Here is a 21,690-nt window from a genome sequence, read left to right on the forward strand (position 1 = left end):
AGGAATATATTGTTCGTAGGATCCCCACTAAATGACTAATTTTAGAACAGCGTGTTGACTGGAGCATCCTATGGGCTATACTAGCTGTCAGTTTATGTCTGATAACTCTAATGGTCATCACAACCATAGAAACACAATGATCACGGGATTATGCAGTAATGGAGGAGAAAGCAGCCTGGTTCTGCAAGGATGTCACTATATATTTTATGGCACTTAGACGTCAGGACTTTTGTTTAATGGTGCCTCTTAGACGTGATATGGTAGTGCCCTTAACTTCAGCTTTCTCCTAAATGCAAAAGAAGGTTTCTCAAAGACCTCTTTGAGAATATACCAGGAGAATTCAGTGGGCACAGTTCTTCCTGGGATCATAACAAGGTGACTGTCGGGGTTATTCTAGATCATAATAAGGTTATCTAGATCATAACAAGGGGCTGTCAGGGTTATTCTAGAAATAAAATCCAGGTGACCTAAGAAAATGGAAGGGTTTCTTGACTTTCAAAGGTCTTATATGAACAGGTGGCTAAATTGATGTTTGAGTTCAGATATGGCAGTAGGGAGTTGAAGGTACTGTTGTCTGGCATAGTTGTTGGGATCCAAAGGGCTTGCCTTCAAACTTCCCCTTATGTACGATAGTACATGCTCCTTGCTCTTGTTCAAAGCCAATTCCTACTGCCTCCTCTTTTATTATCTTTTAAAATTTACTTCTATGAAAGTGCCTGGATATATTTTAAAGGTAAAAAAATTCCAATGATTATAAAGTTCTATAGCAAAAGTAAAATTCTTCATCATGTATACATAGAGCAAATGTTTCAAATACATATATTGTAAATGTTTTTAGTTTAGCAGAATTTAATGGCTACTTATTACCGCAACTTATTTGTTGAATGATGCTTGACTGAATGATTAAAAAATATTTTGTTATATATATAAGTTCGAACGTGGATGCATTTTTCTTCTATACCAATGTAGTTTATTTAAAAACATTTTTTAAAAGATTTTATTTATTTGAGAGACAGAGACAGATCATGAGCAAGGGGTGGAGGCAGAAGGAGAGGGAGAAGCACACTCCCTGCTAAGCAGGGAACCCGACATGGGCTCAGTCCCAAGACCTGAGGTGAAGGCAGACACTTAATTGACAGCCACTCAGGCACCCTTATGTGTAGTTTACAAAAAAAAACCCAAAACATTTGGAGCACCTGCATGGCCCAGTGGGTTAAGCAGCTGACTCTTGATTTCAGCTCAAGTCATGATTTCAGGGTCGTGGGATGGAGCCCTGTGTTGGGTACTGAGCTTAGCAGGGAGTCTGCTTGAGATTCTCTGTCTCCCTCTGCACTTCCTTCCCTGCTTGCATGCTCTTTCTCTCTCTAAAATAAATGGATAAATCTTAAAAAAAAAAAAATCTGAACACCTAAGTGTATAGATGCAGCCTATGTGGTGAACATGAACAGAGCACCTTCCTTCATATTCCTTTCATTTCAATAACTAGAGAAGCACTCATATTAAACAGAACTATGTTGTTATAGGAATTGCTGACACTGGAGGATGTGGCTGTGGACTTCACCTGGGAGGAATGGCAGCTCCTGGCCCCTGCCCAGAAGAACCTGTACCGGGATGTGATGTTAGAGAACTATAGCAACTTGGTGTCAGTGGGTGAGGACCATCTCCCTTGTGTCTCTTAAAGGGTCCCCATCAGTGGCCTTTCCTCTCTCAGCTTCTGAGAGTTTGGGTGTGTCTGTGCTACTCTGAAGTATATATTCTCAGTTCCCTCTCTGGCCCCAAATTCGAGGGTATGATATACCCTTCTTAAGAGAAGACCTTTAACTTTACTGATCTGCAAATTGCATGGCTCCTAAAATACAGCAGTGTTCTGTGTTGGAAGATCACAGCTCAGTTCACAGAGCCTACCTCTTCTGTCATTTCCCACGATCAGGGTATGTGGCCAGCAAGCCAGATGCACTCTTCAGATTGGAACAAGGAGAGCCATGGGTGACAGAAGATGAAATCCACAGTCAAATCCATCCAGGTAAGAGGGAACCAACAAGGAAGGTGGCAAAGAAGTTGTATTTAGTAAGTCAGAGGTGTCACAGCTTTGAGGATGGCTGAGGACATGTGAACAGAGCTCTGGGAATCTCCCCTAGAGGGGCTCTTTCTCTTTGAGGTGCTTAGAACATTTATCTCTTTTTGGGTTCAATCCCTGTTTGTTTCATACAAGCCTCCATTAACTTTCTCTCTAGATTTCTTAGAATTCTCGGGATCCCTGGGTGGCGCAGCGGTTTAGCGCCTGCCTTTGGCCCAGGGCGTGATCCTGGAGACCCAGGATCAAATCCCACATCGGGCTCCCAGTGCATGGAGCCTGCTTCTCCCTCTGCCTATGTCTCTGCCTCTCTCTCTCTCTCTCTCTCTCTCTCTCTGTGACTATCATAAATTAAAAAAAATAAATAAATAATTAGATTTCTTAGAATTCTCAAGTATTACCACCCTTCTTTGCCTAATGCTGTGTCATCACTTGTTCCTTCTGCTTCTCTCCCTATGGAGGTCTACCTTCCACATCTTCCACATCTCTCTCCAAAGAGAATTGTTTGATTGGAGCACTGTCTTTTGACTGCTGCACCTTCCTGCCCCTTTGGATAATGTCAGTTTCCCTTCTTAACATTCACCTCCATTTTCGATTGGGAGTTAGGATTTCAGCATGTGAATTGGTTGGGGGTGGAGCATGAACATCCAGTCCACAGTACCTGCTGTTCTATATGACTTATGTCTTACATCCTGGCCGTGTAGGAAAACCTTTTGTATCTTCTTTAATCTGACACCACTGCCACATGCACAGTACTTTTGACACCACACGTTAGCAGTTTTCCTCACACCAAGCAGTTCTTTGTGACACCAGCTAGTTGTCCTACGATTTAGCTCAATTCTGACCTTATCTACATGGAGGTAGTGTCAGATCCCACAGGTTAAGGGCTCCATCACATAATTCTGCTCCCCACTTTATTTTTTATTTTTATTTTATTTTTATTTTTTATTATTATTTTTAAAATTTTTATTTATTTATGATAGTCAGAGAGAGAGAGAGAGAGAGAGGCAGAGACACAGGCAGAGGGAGAAGCAGGCTCCATGCACCGGGAGCCCGATGTGGGACTCGATCCCGTGTCTCCAGGATTGCGCCCTGGGCCAAAGGCAGGCGCCAAACTGCTGCGCCACCCAGGGATCCCTATTTTAAATTTTTCAAAAGATTTTATTTATTCATGAGAGACACACAGAGAGAGAGGCAGAGACATAGACAGAGGGAGAAGCAGGCTCCATGCAGGAAGCCCAGTGTGGGACTCGATCCTGGAACTGCAGGATCACGCCCTGAGCCAAAGGCAGATGCTCAACCGCTGAGCCACCCAGGCGCCCCAAAATCTTTTTTAAAAAATGCTAGGAATACTTTGGAAACTTAGTGGGAACAGCTTACAGTGACATAGAATGGGAGAACAGTAGCATGATATGTGGGAGACAAATAGGATAGGAGCAAAGATGATGAAGGGCAAAGAGTGCAGGTGTGAGTGTGGAAATGTGCACAGCCATGTGGAGGTGGTCAAGGAATTAGCCTAACCCCAGGCACAGAAAGGCCAAGTTTAGAAGGAATTTTGTAGGGGAACTAGTGGAGCAGGAACATGGATAAGTGGGCTAATTGTTGGAAATCTAACTTATTTCCAGGCTAACTGTTGTGGACTTTGTTAGAAACTGAGTAAAATGGTGGAGCTGTAGGTTTGATTTGTCCTTGAATATATCCCATTTTTAACTAGATGGCAGCAGTATAGCAAGTGGTACATCCAGTAGTTCTAAGAAAAGTGGAAGGCAAAGCCACCAACAGTCTTGGTTTGGGATCAGAGATGTAATCCTTTAGCACCCCTTAAATGATGGAAACCAAGACATATATGCAGAATTTTGAAAGAAGATGATTTTAGTGGCAAGCTGCGGGTTTGGGGCTTATTACATTGAAATGGGAACAGGTGAAATAGTCCATGTATACAAGTACAAAATGTGACTGAAAAAGATGACAGTCCCTAGTGTGGTATTGTGATGTAAGAAGTATAATTTGGTCTTTGGCTCTGGTTCCTGGCACAGAACATCCTACAACCCTTGTAGTTTCCTGAGTATGGGAATGTTTATTTCCCTTATTAGTACAGACAATGTTTGGTGCCCCTCTGTGGGCTTTTTAAAATCTTTGGTATTTTTGTTTTTATTTATTTATTTATTTACTTACTTATTTATAATTTTTAAATTTTTAAAAAGATTTTATTTATTTAAGAGAGAGTGAGAGAGAGCACAAGCAGGGGGAGCAGGAGAGAGAGAAGCAGGCTCCCCCTACTGAGCAGGAAGCCCAATGAGGGACTTGGTCCCAGGACCCTAGGATCATGACCTGAGCCAAAGGTAGACACTCAACCAACTGAATCACTGAGGTGCCCCAAAACTCTCAATGTTTCAGTAACTGTAACATAGTCCCATGCCTTCACCTTTTGATGTACACATTTTTGCAAGTATAAACTCATCCAGTTTTCTGTCTTTACATGATATTTATACACTGATGATTTCTACATTGTTATTTCCAGTTAAGACCTTGCTCAAGATTTATATATCCAATCAAGTTCTTCATGTCTGTACCACCTATCCAAAACCTATCTGAAGACTGGTATGCTTGTAAATACACACTCAATTTACCCTTATTCCAAACCTCAATAATAATTCCCATCTCATTACCTATCCATTGGCCCAGGTCAGACACTTCAGAATAATACTTGATTCCTCACATTTATCAATTGTCCCCACATTGAAACCATGAGTGAGTCTTGTCTTCTTTCCTGATTATGTTCTGACTTCCCTCCACCTTGCTCTCCATTGCTCCCTGAACCCAGTTTTCATTGTTTTGTACCTGCTTTTTCTATTACTTCTCACTTACTCTGTTTTTTCTAACTCGAATGTATGCTCAATGAAAATAAGGAATGTGTTTCTATATCATCATCAGCAGCACAATGCCTGGTACAGAGACATAGTTTAATAAGGATTTATGGATGTATGAATGTGTCCCACATCATTTTAAAACAAATACTCCTCTATTTCCTAGTGCTTATAGGAATTTGATTTTATTGAACCACCCAGCATGTTTTGTAAGTCACAGTTAGAAAGCAGCCAAATCCTGGGGCACCTGGGTGGTACTGTCAATTAAGTGTCCAGTTCATGGTTTTGGCTTAGGTCGTGATCTCAGGGTTGTGAGATCAAACCCCAACTTGGGCTGCATGCTTAGCATGGAGTTTGCTTGAGATTCTGTCTCTCTTTCTCCCTCTGCCCCTCCTGCTAGTGTACACACTCACTCTCTGTCTCTCTAAGATAAATAAATCTTTTTTAAAAACCAACAACAGCCAAATCTATGTTTATTCATTTTCAGTGATCTAATCTTGTTTATGCCCTGACGGTTCTTATCTTGTATTTTCTTTGCTTATGTTACTGTGTTTAACCTTTGTCTAAGTGATGACAAGCATATTTACTTGGAGTTTCTTTAAAATGAGGTAATAGCATTATCAATAAAGAGCCAGCCTACACAAAGCCATTTGTGAAATAGTTTTATTATATTCCAGCCTCATGAAAAGATTCATTCTTGTCTTCTTTCCTAGAGATCAAGAAAGATGATAGTCATCTACAGGGGCACTTGCAAAATCAAACATGTCCAAAGAGAATGAAACAAGGCCACAAACATAATGCATTTGGAAACATCATTCTTCAGAGTAAAAGTAATTTTCCTTTAAGGCAAAATTATGATATCTTTGACTTACATGGGAAAACACGGAAATCAAATTTAAGGATAGTCAACCAGAACAGAAGCTATGAAGTAAAGAACTTCATTGAGGTTAATGGAGATATGAAATCTTTCTCCCATACAAAGCATGACCAGTATTGTATTGAAATTAAATTCCCTGAATGTGGAAATTCTATGAATACAAATTCCCAATTCATCAAGCATCAAAGAACCCAAAAAATAGAGAAACCCCATGTATGTAGTGAATGTGGAAAAGGCTTCTTCAAGAAGTCTCGGCTCATGGATCATCAGAGAGTTCACACAGGAGAAAAGCCTCATGGGTGCAGTGTATGTGGGAAAGCCTTTTCCAGAAAGTCCAGGCTCACTGAACACCAGAAAACTCACATAGGAGAGAAGCGGTATGAATGTTCTGAATGTGACAAAGCATTCCCCAAGAAATCACGGCTACTCATGCATCAGAAAACTCATACAGGAGAGAAACCCTATGTGTGCAGTGAGTGTGGAAAAGGCTTCATCAAGAAATCTCGGCTCATTAATCATCAGAGAGTTCACACAGGAGAGAAGCCTCATGGATGCAATTTGTGTGACAAAGCATTCTCGAGAAAGTCCAGGCTCATTGAACACCAGAGAACTCATACAGGAGAAAAACCTTATGAATGCACTGAATGTGACAAAACATTCCGCTGGAAGTCACAGCTCAATGCCCATCAGAAGACTCATACAGGAGAGAAATCATATATATGCAGTGATTGTGGCAAAGGCTTCATTCAGAAGGGCAATCTCATTGTACATCAGCGAACACATACTGGGGAGAAGCCTTATATATGCAGTGAATGTGGGAAAGGTTTCATTCAGAAGGGCAATCTCCTTATACATCAACGAACTCACACTGGAGAGAAACCCTATGTATGCACTGAATGTGGGAAAGGCTTCAGCCAGAAGACATGCCTCATATCACATCAGCGATTTCACACTGGAAAGACTCCCTTTGTATGTACTGAGTGTGGAAAATCCTGTTCACACAAGTCTGGTCTCATTAACCACCAGAGAATTCATACAGGAGAGAAACCCTATACCTGCAGTGACTGTGGGAAGGCTTTTAGAGATAAGTCGTGCCTTAACAGACACCGGAGAACTCATACAGGAGAGAGGCCCTATGGATGTGCTGACTGTGGAAAGGCTTTCTCTCACCTGTCATGCCTTGTCTACCATAAGGGAATGTTGCATGCAAGAGAGAAAGGTGCGCATTCAGTTGGGTTGGAGAATCCTTACTCAGAGAGCCCCAGATCATCACTTTCAAATGATAGCATGCAGGAGAAAAACCCTGTTAACACAGTGTCGGTGCAGATGTCTTCTGTAGCAGCTCAGACTTCATTACACCTCCATGGGCTCCTAGCAGATAGGAACATAGTCACTGTGGGACAGCCAGGTGCCAGATGTACACCACCAGCAGATAACAGAAGTTGCACAGAGAAACCTTTTGAATGCAGTGAATGTGGTAGTACCTTCACTGATCATTTACATCATATTTTATGTCATAAAAAGCACACAGGGGTAAAGTGTGATACAATCAAGGTGGAAAACCCTTGAATAAAACCTTCCAGCTCATTATGCGGCTGGTAAGTGTATACTGAGGCAAATAGCATAAAGACCAGGAATAGTATAAAGACAAATAGTATCAAGATCAGGAAAGCCTTTCTGGAAGGATAGACCTTCCTGGTGCCTCACAGGTCACATATCATTAGTGAGCTCATAGCTGGTAGAAATATAATGACCTTGGAAAAGTCCTTCCCCAGAAATAAGACTTCGGTAAGCATCAGAGTTCACACGGGAGAGGAACTGTTGGAAGAGCTCTGAAAGCAGTGAATGTGGCAGGGTTGTCAGTGGAGCATTTTGCCTCATCAGTAGGCAGAGGAAATAATACAGAAACAAAACTCTGCACACAGCAACTGTGGAACATCTTTGGAAAACACATAAAGCAAACAAGCCCTGTGAAAATGAATATTTTAGAGATTTCTGCCACAATTCTACCATCATTTTATATCAGATAATGTACATAGTGTACATTTAGGACATACACCTTGAATCAAACTCCTAATCGATATGATGGTCATTCCTTAATTCAGTGGTTAGAGTTATAACAGTGTATCCCCTCCCTTTTCAGGGTGTGGGGGCATGAATCTTTCATTCCCACCCATGGTCATTACGCAGTTAGCTCTTGTGTTTCTCTGGTTCTAAATTTGTTGAGTTTATTTTAGGTTACTAAATACTGAAGTCTATCCTTCAAAAGGAAAGTGGATGCATTTGATTCAATAACATAACTTAGGGTGTTTGGATGTGTTTAACTTTGTAAATATCACCCAAAGGGACACCTGCTCACAACTGAAAACCTATCAGCCAGGTTTTTTCCATGGAGGATAGTTCACATCTGATCTACACACCACTCAGAAAAACTTTCATCAACTATTTCCTTTACCTGGTGCTATTCTAAGACCTACAGATGCTGACAGTGATGAACTGAACAAAAGTCCTTGCTGCCTTTGAGTTGGCTTTTTTAAAGCTGGATTATATGCATATAGCAATTTGACCCTCCAGCAAATGTAATCAAAGGATGTATATGCCTACATTAGTTGAAAAGGACATACTATAGAAGGTACAAAGTATCCTGATTATTTCGTGTTCAAGGCGCATATTATTTTTTGGAGAGGGAACAGGAAAGGATTTACTTAGTTTTACACATGTAAAATAGGATATGGGGACTTTTTAAAAAGGTTTGTATCTTATTTCTCTACCTGGATTATAAATGCCCATTTGGATAGTTTATAGATAGTCCTATATTCTGCAGCAATAGCAAAATAGAAACGGATTACATAGCTTTGAAAGATGATTGAAAATGAATGTGTGACCTAATGAATGACCTAACAGACTAATCAAGCAAACTTATTTTTGTCACCGAAGGAAAGGAATGAATGCCAAAAATCAGTATTCTCCCAAGAAACATTTTAAAAAAGAATCCTGAGTAGAGGCCCTTGACAATACAGAAGGGGCAGATCAGCAAGGGAATAAGATCCACAGAATAAGCCCAATTAATGGAAGAAAATGACGTCACTTTAAAAATGGAGGACAGTGTGTTTGGCAGGTGGAGGTGAGATTCCCTTCAGATGTCATGGAGAAGAGCCCTGAACTGTTCACAGTCTGCCATCTATGAGAGTTGCCACCATCTCTGGGATCCTGGCTCCTCTGTGATGTGATGAGACATGATGTAGCGTCATCCTCACTGTCCTGGGAAGGGGCCTGTGTCCTCTCTTCTGTACTCAGGGTTCTTCCCCTCGGTTCAATAAAGATCTATGCAGCTTAAAAACAGTCCTGCTTACAAGGGAAAACGGTGGAAATTTGCCATGAAGTGGCTGTCTCCCTATTGAGATCCAAACAGTTTTTGAGTAATTTACTACTACAGACGTTTTTTTGAGCATCTGCACTGTGCCAGGCACTGTTGTAGACATGGGATACACTGGTGAACAAAACATGCAGAATAATGGCCTCTAACAGGATGGATTCAGGACAGATGCTCTTCAAAGAATCAAATGGATTCTTCAACTCGAGCTTCAGGTCCTCTCCATTTCTTGTTTTGTGAATCTGCATGTCCCATCATGATGGTCAGTGATTTTCTACTTAAATCTACAGTCTACCCCTGAATGGGCTGCCTGGCCTGCCCTGAACCTGAGGACCAGATGCTGAATTAACTCACCTTTCCGACGCTGGCATCCCAGGTAAATAAAACATTTTCATGGAATACTTTAAGAAGACTGTCTCAGCTTACATCCTCTACTGCTTCACCTCTTCAGCTTCATAAAATGAATTTTAACAGTTACTAACTGTGCTGTTTGCTAAATGATGACCACATTGTTTTTACTTAGTATTCTGAAATGCTCCATTTCCAATTTGGTGTATTTTAGGGAACTGCTTTTGTACATTTGAAACCTTTGTCCAGGTACCATTTTCTCAGCTGTTGCACATGGTAATGAGTGTAGGTACTGAGATCAGGGTTTGGGATCTGCCTGGGTCACTCTGCCTTGTCTGGCTTAGTGTGGGTGGATATATTAGTCTTCTTGAGCTGCCATAACAAAGCACAGACCGGGTATTTTAAACAACAGACATTTGCTCACAATTCTGGAGGTGAGAGTGTGAGATCAAGGTTCATGGGGTTAGTTTCTTCCAAGGTGTCTCCTTGGCTTGTAGATGACCACCTTCAAGACCTAGTCTTCTTTGTGTCTAAATTTCTTTTTATAAGGAGACCAGTTATATTGGATTGGGGCTTCACCAGTGTGAATTTCCACTGAATTATCTCTTCATTTCTAGTAAATTATCTCTTCAAATACCCTATCTCCAAATATAGTCCCATTCTGAGGTACTAGAGAGGTTATTATCAGAACATAAAGATTGGCGGGGGTGGTGGATGATGATATTTGTCTATGAATGCCATTCAAATTTGGAAATTTATATTGGGCTGATTGATGGAGCTGGCAGATCATCAGTAAATGGTGGCATCTTTTCCAGATTTGAGGATTAATACAGGGCCATATATCAGTATCTGGGAAAGTCCATGTGTATCTGTGGTTGAGAGGCTAAAGGTTTGGAGGCACAGGACCTCTGGGTTGTTGGAATAAACCTGATGAATATTGTTTTCCCCTCAATCCTTTAAAATCCCTCTTTAGGCATATATATATATATGCATTCATATACATATTATGCACACACACAAACACATGCATTTTCTAGAAAAGCAGTAGGTCCCTAGGAGACAATGATAAGACACAGCCACCCTAGGTAACAGAGATTCCATTCCAGAGAATCCCTCTTTAGGCATATATATATATATATGCATTCATATACATATTATGCACACACACAAACACATGCATTTTCTAGAAAAGCAGTAGGTCCCTAGGAGACAATGATAAGACACAGCCACCCTAGGTAACAGAGATTCCATTGTTTTGGTTTTTTTTAAGATTTTATTTATTTATTCATGAGAAACACAGAGAGAGAGTGGGGCAGAGACATAGGCAGAGGGAGAAGCAGGCTCTATGCGGGGAGCCTGATGTAGGACTTGATCCCGGTACTCCAGGATCACACCCTGAGGGGAAGGCAGATGTACTCAACCGATAAGCCATCCAGGCATTCCCCGAATGTCTCTTAAGAATTGCATTCACTGATTTCTGCCCACAAGTATCTCTGCCTTTGGGCTGTGCACCTTTTCCTCTGATAATGTTATAAAGAGTCAGTTATGAAGTTTCTGAGGTCTCAACCAAATTGCCTGGATATCTGAGATCCAGGCTAGGGGGTGAGGGGCCCTGTGAATTTGGAGGATGCAGGAAAATTATAGAAAATGATTAAGGTTAAGGTTGTTCCTGAGTAAGATCTTTTTTATTTCATCTTTTAAAAGAGATTTTATTTATATATTAGAGAGAGAGCACAAAAGTTGGGGGGGAGGGAGAGAAAGGGAGAAGCTGAGCAGAGAACCCAATTTGGGGCTCGAATCCAGGACCCTGGAATCATGACCTGAGCCAAAGGGAGACTCTTAACCAACTGAGCCACCCAGGCACCCCCTGAGCAAGGTATTTGATTCCAAAGGCTTAGTGTGACATAATAAGAAATATATTATTTGGTCTCTGCTCCCAGTTCCTGACTCAGAGCTTCTAAAACCCTTGTAGTTTTCTGAGCAATGGTGGGGGGTAATAGAAGCATCTTACACAGAGCTGTTAAATCCCTTGAAATTTCCTGGTGATAGAAGTATCTTTTGTTCTAATAAAATGACTCTCCTGGATGTCTTCTGGATCGAGGCTGGTTACCAGAAGGACCACCACCTTTGATGAGACACTTAGAACTTTCAGGGAAGGGAGAAGGCCTAGATATTGGGTTAATAATCCGTTATTCATTTGAATCTATCGGTCAATCTGTGTATCTGTAATCATTTGAAAGTTTTGTCTTTAAAAAGCATCCATGATGGGACACCTAGGTGGCTCTCGGTTAAGCGTTTGCCTTTGGCTCAGGGCATGATCCTAGAGTCCCAGGATCGAGTCCCACATCAGGCTTCCTGCGTGGAGCCTGCTTCTCCCTCTGCCTGTGTCTCTGCTTCTCTCTCTGTCTCTCATGAATAAATAAATAAAATCTTTAAAAATTAAAATAAAATGCATTCATGAATCAAGTAGGTCATTTTTTAAAAGTAAAAGCCATATATATATTTTTTAATGGTTAATATTTATGCATATATATATTCAGCAAACAAGTGAGTTCCCTTTTATGTTTGGGGTCCCCAAGACCATCCCCAGGTTTGGTAATTTGTAAAGACTCAGAACTCAGAAAACTTGTACTCAAGGTTACATTTATTATAGAAAGGATAGAGATTAAAGCAGCAAGGGAAGAGCCACAGTGTGACAGGGTGGGAGCTGTGTGTCACATGGTGTCTGCACTTGTGGAGAGGCTGGAGGCCGAAGTCAGCCATGTGTGTGTCCTGCCCTGCTGATGTGGCCAAGCCCCAGTAGAGAGTGGACATCAAGGCTCAGGTGAGTTTTCTCTGCTAGCAGTTCCTCTTGCCTGCTGTCACAAGTTCATGCCAAGGAAGTAACACTGCCTGTGACTCCATTGTGGGAAGACAGCTCACAGCTCTGTGTTTGGAACTTTCCTGTATTCTCTGCTTTGTGCCACTTTTTTTGTCTGATGTCAACCGTATCCTTTAACTATAGCAAGCTGTAACTGAGTGTAACAGTTTTCAGTGAGTTCTGAGTCCCACTAGCAAATTATCATGGTGTTACAGAATAATCTCCCAACCTTTGGTAGCTTCGTGTTGCATTTAGGGTAATTTCTAGTCTACTAATTATCTTTTCAATGTCTCTAATGTGCTTTTTAAATATGTGTACATTTGTTTTTTGGTAGCTTCGTGTTGCATTTAGGGTAATTTCTAGTCTACTAATTATCTCTTCAATGTCTCTAATGTGCTTTTTAAATATGTGTACATTTGTTTTTTCAGAAATAGTCTTTTCCTCAAATCTGCCTACTTGAGAATTCTTGCTCTTTAGACATTTTAAAATATTTTATTCCTTATAACTTTTTTTTTTTTTTAGGGAGAGAGAATCTTAAACAGGCTCAGTGCCTGGCTCGTTCAGTTGGTAGAACATTCGACTCTTGATCTTGAGGTTGTGAGTTCAAGTTCTGCATTGGGAGTAGAGATTACTTTTTTAAAAAAATCTTAAAAAATAAATGGGAAACACTAATGTTAAAGAGGACCATGTTGTTACAGGGATTGCTGATTCTGGAGGATGTGACTGTGGACTTCACCTGGGAGGAATGGCAGCTCCTGGCTCACTGCTCAGAAGGACCTATACTGGGACGTGATTTTGGAGAACTATAGGAACCTGGTGTCAGTGGATGAGGACAGCTTCCCTGTGTCACTCAGAGGGTCCTTTTTTTCTTTTTAATTTTTATTTATTTATGGTAGTCACACACAGAGAGAGAGGCAGAAACACAGGCAGAGGGAGAAGCAGGCTCCATGCACCGGGAGCCCGGCGTGGGATTCAATCCCGGGTCTCCAGGATCGCGCCCTGGGTCAAAGGCAGGCGCTAAACCGCTGTGCCACCCAGGGATCCCGACTCAGAGGGTCCTGATCAGTGGTCTTTCCTCTGTTAACTGCTTAACGCTTCAGAGTAAATGCAGTGCTCTCAAGTGGTAGATTCTTAGATCCTTCTCTGGCTTCAGGCAAAAATATATAATGTGCCTGCTCCTGAGAGAAAAGCCTCTGGGTTGCAGATGTGAAAATTGTCAGTCCCTCAAATGTAGCATTCTCCCACCTTGACAGACCCCAGCCCATTTCAAAGCATTCTGTCTTTTCCATGAACAGGGTATCAAGCTACCAAACCAGATGTACTCTCCAAGCTGGAATGAGGGCAAGAGCTGTGGATGGCAGAAGAGGAAGTCCATAGTCGAACCCATCCAGGTGAGTGGGTGAGAACAGCAAGGTGGACAGCTGAAGAAGTCATGTTCTCATCTGTCAGGGAAGGCTCCAGGCCTATGAGCGGGTCTCAGGATGTCTTAACAGCTTCACCTCAGGGCACTTGAGTGGCTGAGTTATTTAAGTATCTACCTTTGGTTCAGGTCATGATCCCAGGGTCCTAGGATCGAGCCCCTCATTGAGTTCCTTGTCTCCTCTCCCCTTCCCCCTAGCTTGTGTGCTTTCTCTCCCTCTCTCAAATAATAAATAAAATCTTTAAAAATACTAGGGGGCCCCTGGATGGCTCAGGGGTTGAGCATCTGCCTTTGGCTCAGGTTGTGATCCTAGGGTCCTGGGATCAAGTACCACATCAGGCTCCCTGCGAGGAGCCTGCTTCTTCCACTGCCTGTGTCTCTGCCTCTCTGTGTGTCTCTCATGAATGAATAAATTTTAAAAATCTTAAAAAAAAAAAAAACAGCTGCCCCTCCTATCCTTCTTCACTTAAAAGAGCTTCTTTGTAGAGTCAAGAGGAAAATATGCCCCTTTTATTCCTCTGAGAGCTGATCTCCATTTATGTACATCTTGATTTTTTTTTGTTGTTTGGTTCTCTATTTCCTATATTTCTCAAATCTTTTTTTTTTTTAAAGGATTTATTTATTTTAGAGAGAGCATGTGAATGAGTTGGGGGTAGGGATAAAGGGAGAGAGAATCTCAAGCAGACTCTGCAATGAGTGTGAAGCCTAATGCGGGCTTGATCTCATGATCACGAGGTCATGACCTGAACTGAAACCAAGAGTCAGATGCTTAACTGTGCCACCCAGGCGCCCCAACTCAAATCTCCTTTTCTGTTCATTGTAGCAGTGTCTCTACTTCTTCCACCTCCATGCTGTGAAATCCCACCTTCCAGGTGCTACTCCAAATGTAGACCTTTGAATTTGACAGTCTTCCAACTAGTTCATCTTCCTGCTCCATTACAAACTAGTGATTTCCCTTCTTAGCGTTCAACCTTACTTTCGGTGCTGTATCCACACCATAATCTGATCTCTGTGTTTCCATGGTTTCTTAGCTTGTTGTAGACTAAATGTTTGTGCCCTCTCAATATTCAGATATTGAAATCCTAATCCTTAAGGTGATGTATTAGGTGAGGCCTTTGAGAAGTGATTAGGTTATGAAGACCCTGCCTCTTCTGCCATATGAGGTTGTAGCTGGAAGGCACTGCCTGTGAAGGAGGAGGCCTTCCAGACACTGAATCTGCTGGAACCCTGATCTGGGACCTCCCAGCCTCCAGAAAGATGAGAAGTAAATTTCTGTTGTTTTTGTTATAGCAGTTTGAATGAACTAAGACACTTCTCATTCCCCACTCTGAAATTGTCCAAAGGTTCTGTTTTCCATTTCTTGCTCTGTTCTCATTTCCTTACACCTTGCCTTCATTTTGATGAGTTAAGCTCTTTTTCTGTATAACGACTCCTACATTCACAGAAACCCTGAGTGATTTCAGAATTTTTGAGGAACTAAAATCACTTTCTCTACAAGAAAATTTCTTCCATCTTGCTCTCTCTCTCTCTCTCTCTCTCTCTCTCTTTTTTTTTTTTTAAGCTTAAGGTCTTCTAACAGTTTAGAAAAATGAGTGTCTACTCAAGGTTAAGAAAGAACAATGGGAGGGATGCCTGGGTGGCTCACTGGTTGAGTGTCTGCCTTTGGCTCAGGGTGTGATCCTGGGGTCCTAGGATCTCAAGTTCTGCATCAAGTTCCCTGCAGGGAGCCTGCTCCTCCCTCTGCCCATGTCCTTGCTTTTCTCTCTGTGTCTCTCATGAATAAATAAATAAAATCTTGAAAGAAAAAAAAAGAAGGAAGGAAGGAAAGGAAGAAAGAGAGAGATAGAGAAAGAAAAAAGAAAGAAAGAAAGAAAGAAAAGAGAAAGAAAAGAATGAAAAAGAAAGAAGAGTGGGAATTAAGAAAGAGGTCGGAAGATCTAAGAGAGGCTGATTCTCCAGAAGCAGAACAGAAATGTCTTTTGAGAAAGTAAGAGCCATGAACATTATCTGGCATTGCTGAGTCATCAAGTAAGGTATAAACTAAGGGACAGGAATGTGATCTTTACTGTTGTCTTCCCATTCTTATAGTTGTATATGTGTGTACTTTTTTTTTTTTTTACTTTGAATTCTCTTTTTGTGAAATGGTCTTTGACTACTCCTTTGTGTCTTTCTTCTATGAATTCACATTGTACTTTGTGCCCAGACCATCGAAATGCAGCCTTGAAAACACTGTATCCGTCTATTTTTTAAACATTTCTTAAATCCAAGGCTTTTGTTGAAGACTGTGTGCATAATACATGTCCAGGCCTCTTCTTCTCAGTCTCGTTGATTAGATTTTGGGCACAAGTCTGGGGATATCAATATTTAAAGTTCTCTAGAGGATGCTGTTGTGGCAGTTTACCTGGTGACTCACAGCTAAAATGCTGAATTTCAAGAGAAGCAAATACTATCTGGTAAGCAAAGATTTTTGTGGTGAATATATAACATGGATACATGAAAATCTGTATGCAATATAGGTTTTGAACACAAGATATTGTTGCTAGATTTCAAGGTTGAAGTTACATGTCATAACAACTAGTAAAGATGTGATATTGTAGAAATCTAGAGGAAATACAGCCTACAGTTATATAGAGAGCATGGGGAGTGATGGCATGATATGTGGGAGCATATCTAGATTTTAAATAAAGAAGGTAATGTGGGGTGCTTGGGTGGCTCATGTTAGCCTCCAAATCCTGATTTTGGCTCAACTCATGATCTCAGGGTCATGAGATCAAGCCCTCTGTCAGGCTCTGTGCTCAACATGGAGTCTGCTCGAGATTCTCTCTCTCTCTTTTTCCCTATGCCGCTTCCCCTACTTGTGTGTGCTCTCCCTCTCTAAATAAATAAATAAGATCTTTAAAAAAAAAAAAAAAAAGACTGGATCCCTGGGTGGCTCAGCAGTTTAGCACTTGCCTTTGGCCCGGGGTGTGATCCTGGAGTCTTGGGATCGAGTCCCATGTTGGGCTTCTTGTGTGGAGCCTGCTTCTCCCTCTGCCTGTGTCTCTGCCTCTCTCTCTCTCTCTCTCTCTCTCTCTCTCTCTCTCTCTGTGTGTGTGTCATGAATAAATAAAATCTTAAAAAAAAAGATAATGAAGGGCAAATAGTGGAGCATAAATAGTTGGAAATCTACAAGGCCATGTCCAAGACTTCCATGGATTGGTCTGAAGCCAGCCATGTAAAGGCCAATGTCAGAGAGTATTTGTGGGGGAAGTAGTGGAATGGAAATGGGTAAATGGGGTAATTAAGGCAGTATTAACTTTTATTGCCATGCTGTTTAGATTTTATCTATTAGTAATTGAATTAGTTGGGGTAGCACAATGGTAGAGGTGTTTTGTTTTGTTTTTTATATCTCTGGGTAGTCTTAATTTCTACCTGGTAGCAGCTGTATAGCAATAATAAGGAACAGCCAGAGGTTGTAGGAAAAACTGAATGGGTAGCTGGCTCGAGTCTTGGTAGAAGGAGTCAAGTGGTCCTTTAGGCTACTTAACTGATTCCAACATGGAGACATAAATGTAGAATTATGGAAGAAGATGCAGTTTGTTGCAAGATGAAGGATCACTGCATTAGGGATATCAAAATGAGAGAAAATCAGATGTGACATCTTTATAAGTACAGCATGCAGAATGTGACTGAAAAAGATGACAGTTATCATGTTTAGAAGGACATCTGCCTCTGGAGAACTCTGAGTGTCCTTCTCCCAGCCTGTTGGAAATTCCTGGTGGTCACAGTCTCTCATCTTTGCTCCTTTCTTCAAGAACATACCCTAGCTAGACTAAGAGTTGGAGTGTTGAGATAGGAGTTTCTCTCTAAATGTGTGACCAGTTTGATGATGCTATGCAGAATGAGGAAAAGGATAAATTTTAGAAACAGGATGACCACTGAAAAGTAGCACAGATATGTCAAAATCAAACTTCTGAATTGCCTCCCTGAGCCATTTGTTCATAACAAGCATTTGCTTCTGTCCTCAACCAGCATAATCAGTTTGTGTCCTTTGGTGGGATCTTCAAATCAGAAGCCTGAATATTTGAGCAACTGACATCTTGTTCCTCTGCCTCAACTTTCTTTCAATCTTCGCATTCTCTGAACATGACTTCAGCTCATGCTTTATCCTTAAATACTTATATACTGATGTTTTTCATATTGCCTATGTCCACAAAAGCTAATTCTCAGCATTTATATATTCAACTGGGTACTGGCACTTTACTGTCTAATAAAATCTAAATGTTTCTAAAAGTCCACTTATTTCCCCTACATTCTGAACTTCAGTAACATTCACCCTCTTGAACGGAGTTTCCACTTACCTCTTGACTCAAGCAAAATATTTCGGAGTAAACCTTAATTCCTCATGTTCTTTAATTTTTTTTTAATTTTTATTTATTTATGATAGAGAGAGAGAGAGAGAGAGAGAGAGAGAGAGAGAGAGGCAGAGACATAGGCAGAGGGAGAAGCAGGCTCCATGCACCGGGAGCCCGATGTGGGATTCGATCCCGGGTCTCCAGGATCGCGCCCTGGGCCAAAGGCAGGCGCCAAACCGCTGCGCCAACCAGGGATCCCAATTCCTCATGTTCTTTATCTACCTTCTCATTTTTAATTCATTGATGAGACTTGTCTTACTCCACAGTGTACCCTCATTTCCTCCACCTCTCTTCATCTCCTTTGCTCCTTCAAACCACTTATAATTTGCAGCTGCCTCCTTTTTTTCTTTGCTTATTTTATTTTCCCTAACTAGAATGTAAACTCAGTGAGAATAATATGTTTATATGCCCCCAACACGAGCACTATGGCCAGTACCTAACAGGCATTTTATCAGGATTCGTGGAATGACTGAATGCAGCCCTTCTAATTTTAGATGATGTTTTCTTTCCACCTCCTTCCCCCTCTTCCTTTTTTTTTTCTTTTTTTTTGTTCTAACAGTGTCTTTCTTTTTTTTTTTTTTTAATTTTTATTTATTTATGATAGTCACAGAGAGAGAGAGAGAGGCAGAGACATAGGCAGAGGGAGAAGCAGGCTCCATGCACCGGGAGCCTGATGTGGGACTCGATCCCAGGTCTCCAGGATCGCGCCCTGGGCCAAAGGCAAGCGCCAAACCACTGCGCCACCCAGGGATCCCTAACAGTGTCTTTCTTATTTTCTACTCCTGCATGTTTTGCAAGACACTACTTAGGAAGCAGCTGACTCTATTTATTCATTGTGAATTATCTAAGCTCATTTGTATGTTTATTGCTTTTGCCACTTGATTTTTGTGTATTATATTTTCACCAGTGCTCAAGAAATAAGAAACATTATTAAAGATTCTTTTACACTGAGATCCTGCAGGCAACACTAAAGATTGGCCAATCTATACCTGAGCATTCATTGTTCTCTTCTTTCCTAGAAGTCAAGGGAGTTGATGATCATCTGCAGTAATACTTGCATACCTGAGATTTCTAAAGACAACTAAATATGAAACGATGTGTGAACATAATGTCTTTGAAAATATTGTTCATCTGGACCAACACCGTTTTCCTTTAAGGCAAAATCATGGAAATAAAGTTTAAATTTAGTCAGTGAAAACAGAAGCTGTGGAATAAAGAACCCTGTTGAGCATGGTGGAGATGGAAAATCCTTTCTCCTTACATAATATGAGCAAATTCATACTAAAATGCCTGAAATTGGAAACTCATCAGCACGAAGGCTCCCATTTGTTAAGCATCAGGGAACTCAGAAAATTGAGAAATGCATATATGTAGTAAATGTGGGGAATCCTTCATCAGAAGTCTCAGCTCACTAAAGATGAGAGAATTCACTGGGGAGAGAAACCCCTGAATGTAGTACAAATGGAAAACACATACCACAAAGTCTAGGCTCACTGAACACCAGAAAATTCATACAGAAGAGAAACTTTATATAAGGTTAATGTGGCAAAGCATGTTATAGGAAGTCAGAAGTCATTATACATAAGAGAAATGAAAGAGGAGAGAAAACCCCTGTTGATACACTAAATGTGGCAAAGCCTTTTTCATTAAATGACATTTCATTTTATAATATCAGAAAACTCATACCTGATAGAAACCCGTCATGTGTAAGGATTGTGGAAAGGGCTTCACCCAGATTAGTTTCACTGTACATTGGTGAACTCGTACTGGTGAGAAACCTTATGTATGCAGTAAATGGGGACAAGCTTTATCCAGAAGATAGGGCTCATATGACATCAGAGAGTTCATACAAACAAGACTTCCTTTGTAGGTAGTAACTGGAAAATCCTGTCCTCAGAAGTCAGGTCTCATTAAACATCAGAAAATGCCCACAGGAGAGAAACCTCATAAGAGAAACCTCATAAGTAGTGGATGTGGGAAAACCATCATGAAGTAACAGCTCATTGTCCATTAAAGAACTCCTATAGGAGAGAGATCCTATGAATGCACTGGATGTGGGAAAGCTTTCGCCTATAAGTTTTGCCTTATTAAACATGAGACATGCACAAAGTTAGAAATACGTAGATTCTAAATGTGGAAAACCCTTCTACAGAGAGTTACAGCTTATTACATATAAGTGAAATGCTGTTAATTTGGTCACTGCAAATGCCATGTGTTGCCCCTCAGACATCATTAAATATCAGTGGGCTCCTAACAAATAGGAACATAGTCCTTTGGAGCAGACACTTGCTAGATAGATATGTGCCCTCAAGAGATAGCAGAAAACGTGCACGGGAGAATAAAAACCTTCTAACTGTAGTGAATGTGATTGTGCCTTCACTGGTCAATTAGGTCACATTTTGTCTCAAAAAAAAAAAAAAACCTATGGGAAGGAAACATATAATCAAGATATAAAAAAAACAGTGAAAAAAAATTCCAGCTCATTATATAGTTAAGTATATTTTGAGAGAACTATGAATGCAGAGATTGGAAAAGCCTGATAAATTCCATCCTATGTGTATATTTATGTGTTGATACAGAGACATAGTTTGATGTTATTTTTTTTAAAAGATTTTATTTATTTATTCATGAGAGACAGAGGCAGGCACACACAGGCAGAGGGAGAAGCAGGTTCCACGCTGGGAGCCCAATGCAGGACTCGATCCTGGGATTCCAGGATCACACCCTGAGCCAAAGGCAGATGCTAAACCACTGAGCCACCCAGGGATCCCCAGTTTGATGTTACTAATCCCAGCTTCCATTCACATTGAGTGCTCACTTTTGTCAAGTAATCTGAAATGCCTAACATCATAAGTGAAGCAAAACACTACAGTGATTATAAAGAAATAAGACTAAAAAAAGAAATAAGATAATTGGCATCTGGATGTTGCTAGGAATGAAAATCTTTGTAATTTAGAATTGATTGATAGGAAAAGGCAGTGTTTGACTAGTGGAGTTTGGGGCACATGTATCCTTTCAGTTTCCCTAGGATAGTGTGGAGGATTAATTGAAAAGTGGTATCCTTTCACAGATTTTTAGGACTTTATATTATGCAGTCACCTGAGAAACAGCCTTACGTTGGATCTCTGTTCAGTGAATATTTGTGAAGTACCTCTTTTGTACCTGGTATTATTCTATCAGCTAAGGACAGCTAAGGGGTAAACAAAACAAAATGTCTTTGTCCTTCTGGAATGAGTGTTAAGTTAGTTGAATTACATGTAAGTGGTATCTTCTTACTCCATCTAACATACTCAGGGTATGGGCAGCACAGGTGGCTCAACGGTTTAGTGCCACCTTCAGCCCAGGGCGTGATCCTGGAGTCCCCAGGATTGAATCCCACATCGGGCTCCCTGCATGGAGCCTGCTTCTCCCTCTGCTTATGTCTCTGCCTCTGCCTCTCTATGTCTCTCATGAAAAAATAAACAAAATCTTAAAAAA

The 21,690-nt window shown here is 40.9% G+C and overlaps 1 protein-coding gene across 10 annotated transcripts in view; it reads left to right on the top strand.

Annotated features, from left to right (window-relative positions):
* The window catches only part of ZNF613 (zinc finger protein 613), a 31,067-nt gene that overhangs the window by 7,397 nt on the left and 1,980 nt on the right, over positions 1–21,690 (top strand). Inside the window, exons 3-10 of one of the 10 annotated variants that reach the window (XM_072758885.1) lie at positions 1,524–1,650; positions 1,931–2,023; positions 5,655–7,037; positions 9,482–9,567; positions 12,922–12,993; positions 13,098–13,256; positions 13,695–13,790; positions 19,233–19,446. In XM_072758885.1, the coding sequence (XP_072614986.1) occupies positions 1,524–1,650; positions 1,931–2,023; positions 5,655–7,037; positions 9,482–9,492 (1,614 nt within the window). In that variant the 3' untranslated portion in view covers positions 9,493–9,567; positions 12,922–12,993; positions 13,098–13,256; positions 13,695–13,790; positions 19,233–19,446. Of the gene's footprint in view, positions 1–1,523; positions 1,651–1,930; positions 2,024–5,654; positions 9,568–12,921; positions 13,257–13,694; positions 13,791–19,232; positions 19,447–21,690 lie in introns of those variants that run through there. The other 9 variants (XM_026014108.2, XM_026014107.2, XM_072758679.1 and 6 more) reach the window with 9 other exon arrangements.

Source organism: Vulpes vulpes, chromosome 1 (genome assembly GCF_048418805.1).
Source record: "Vulpes vulpes isolate BD-2025 chromosome 1, VulVul3, whole genome shotgun sequence".
Lineage (NCBI taxonomy): Eukaryota > Metazoa > Chordata > Mammalia > Carnivora > Canidae > Vulpes > Vulpes vulpes.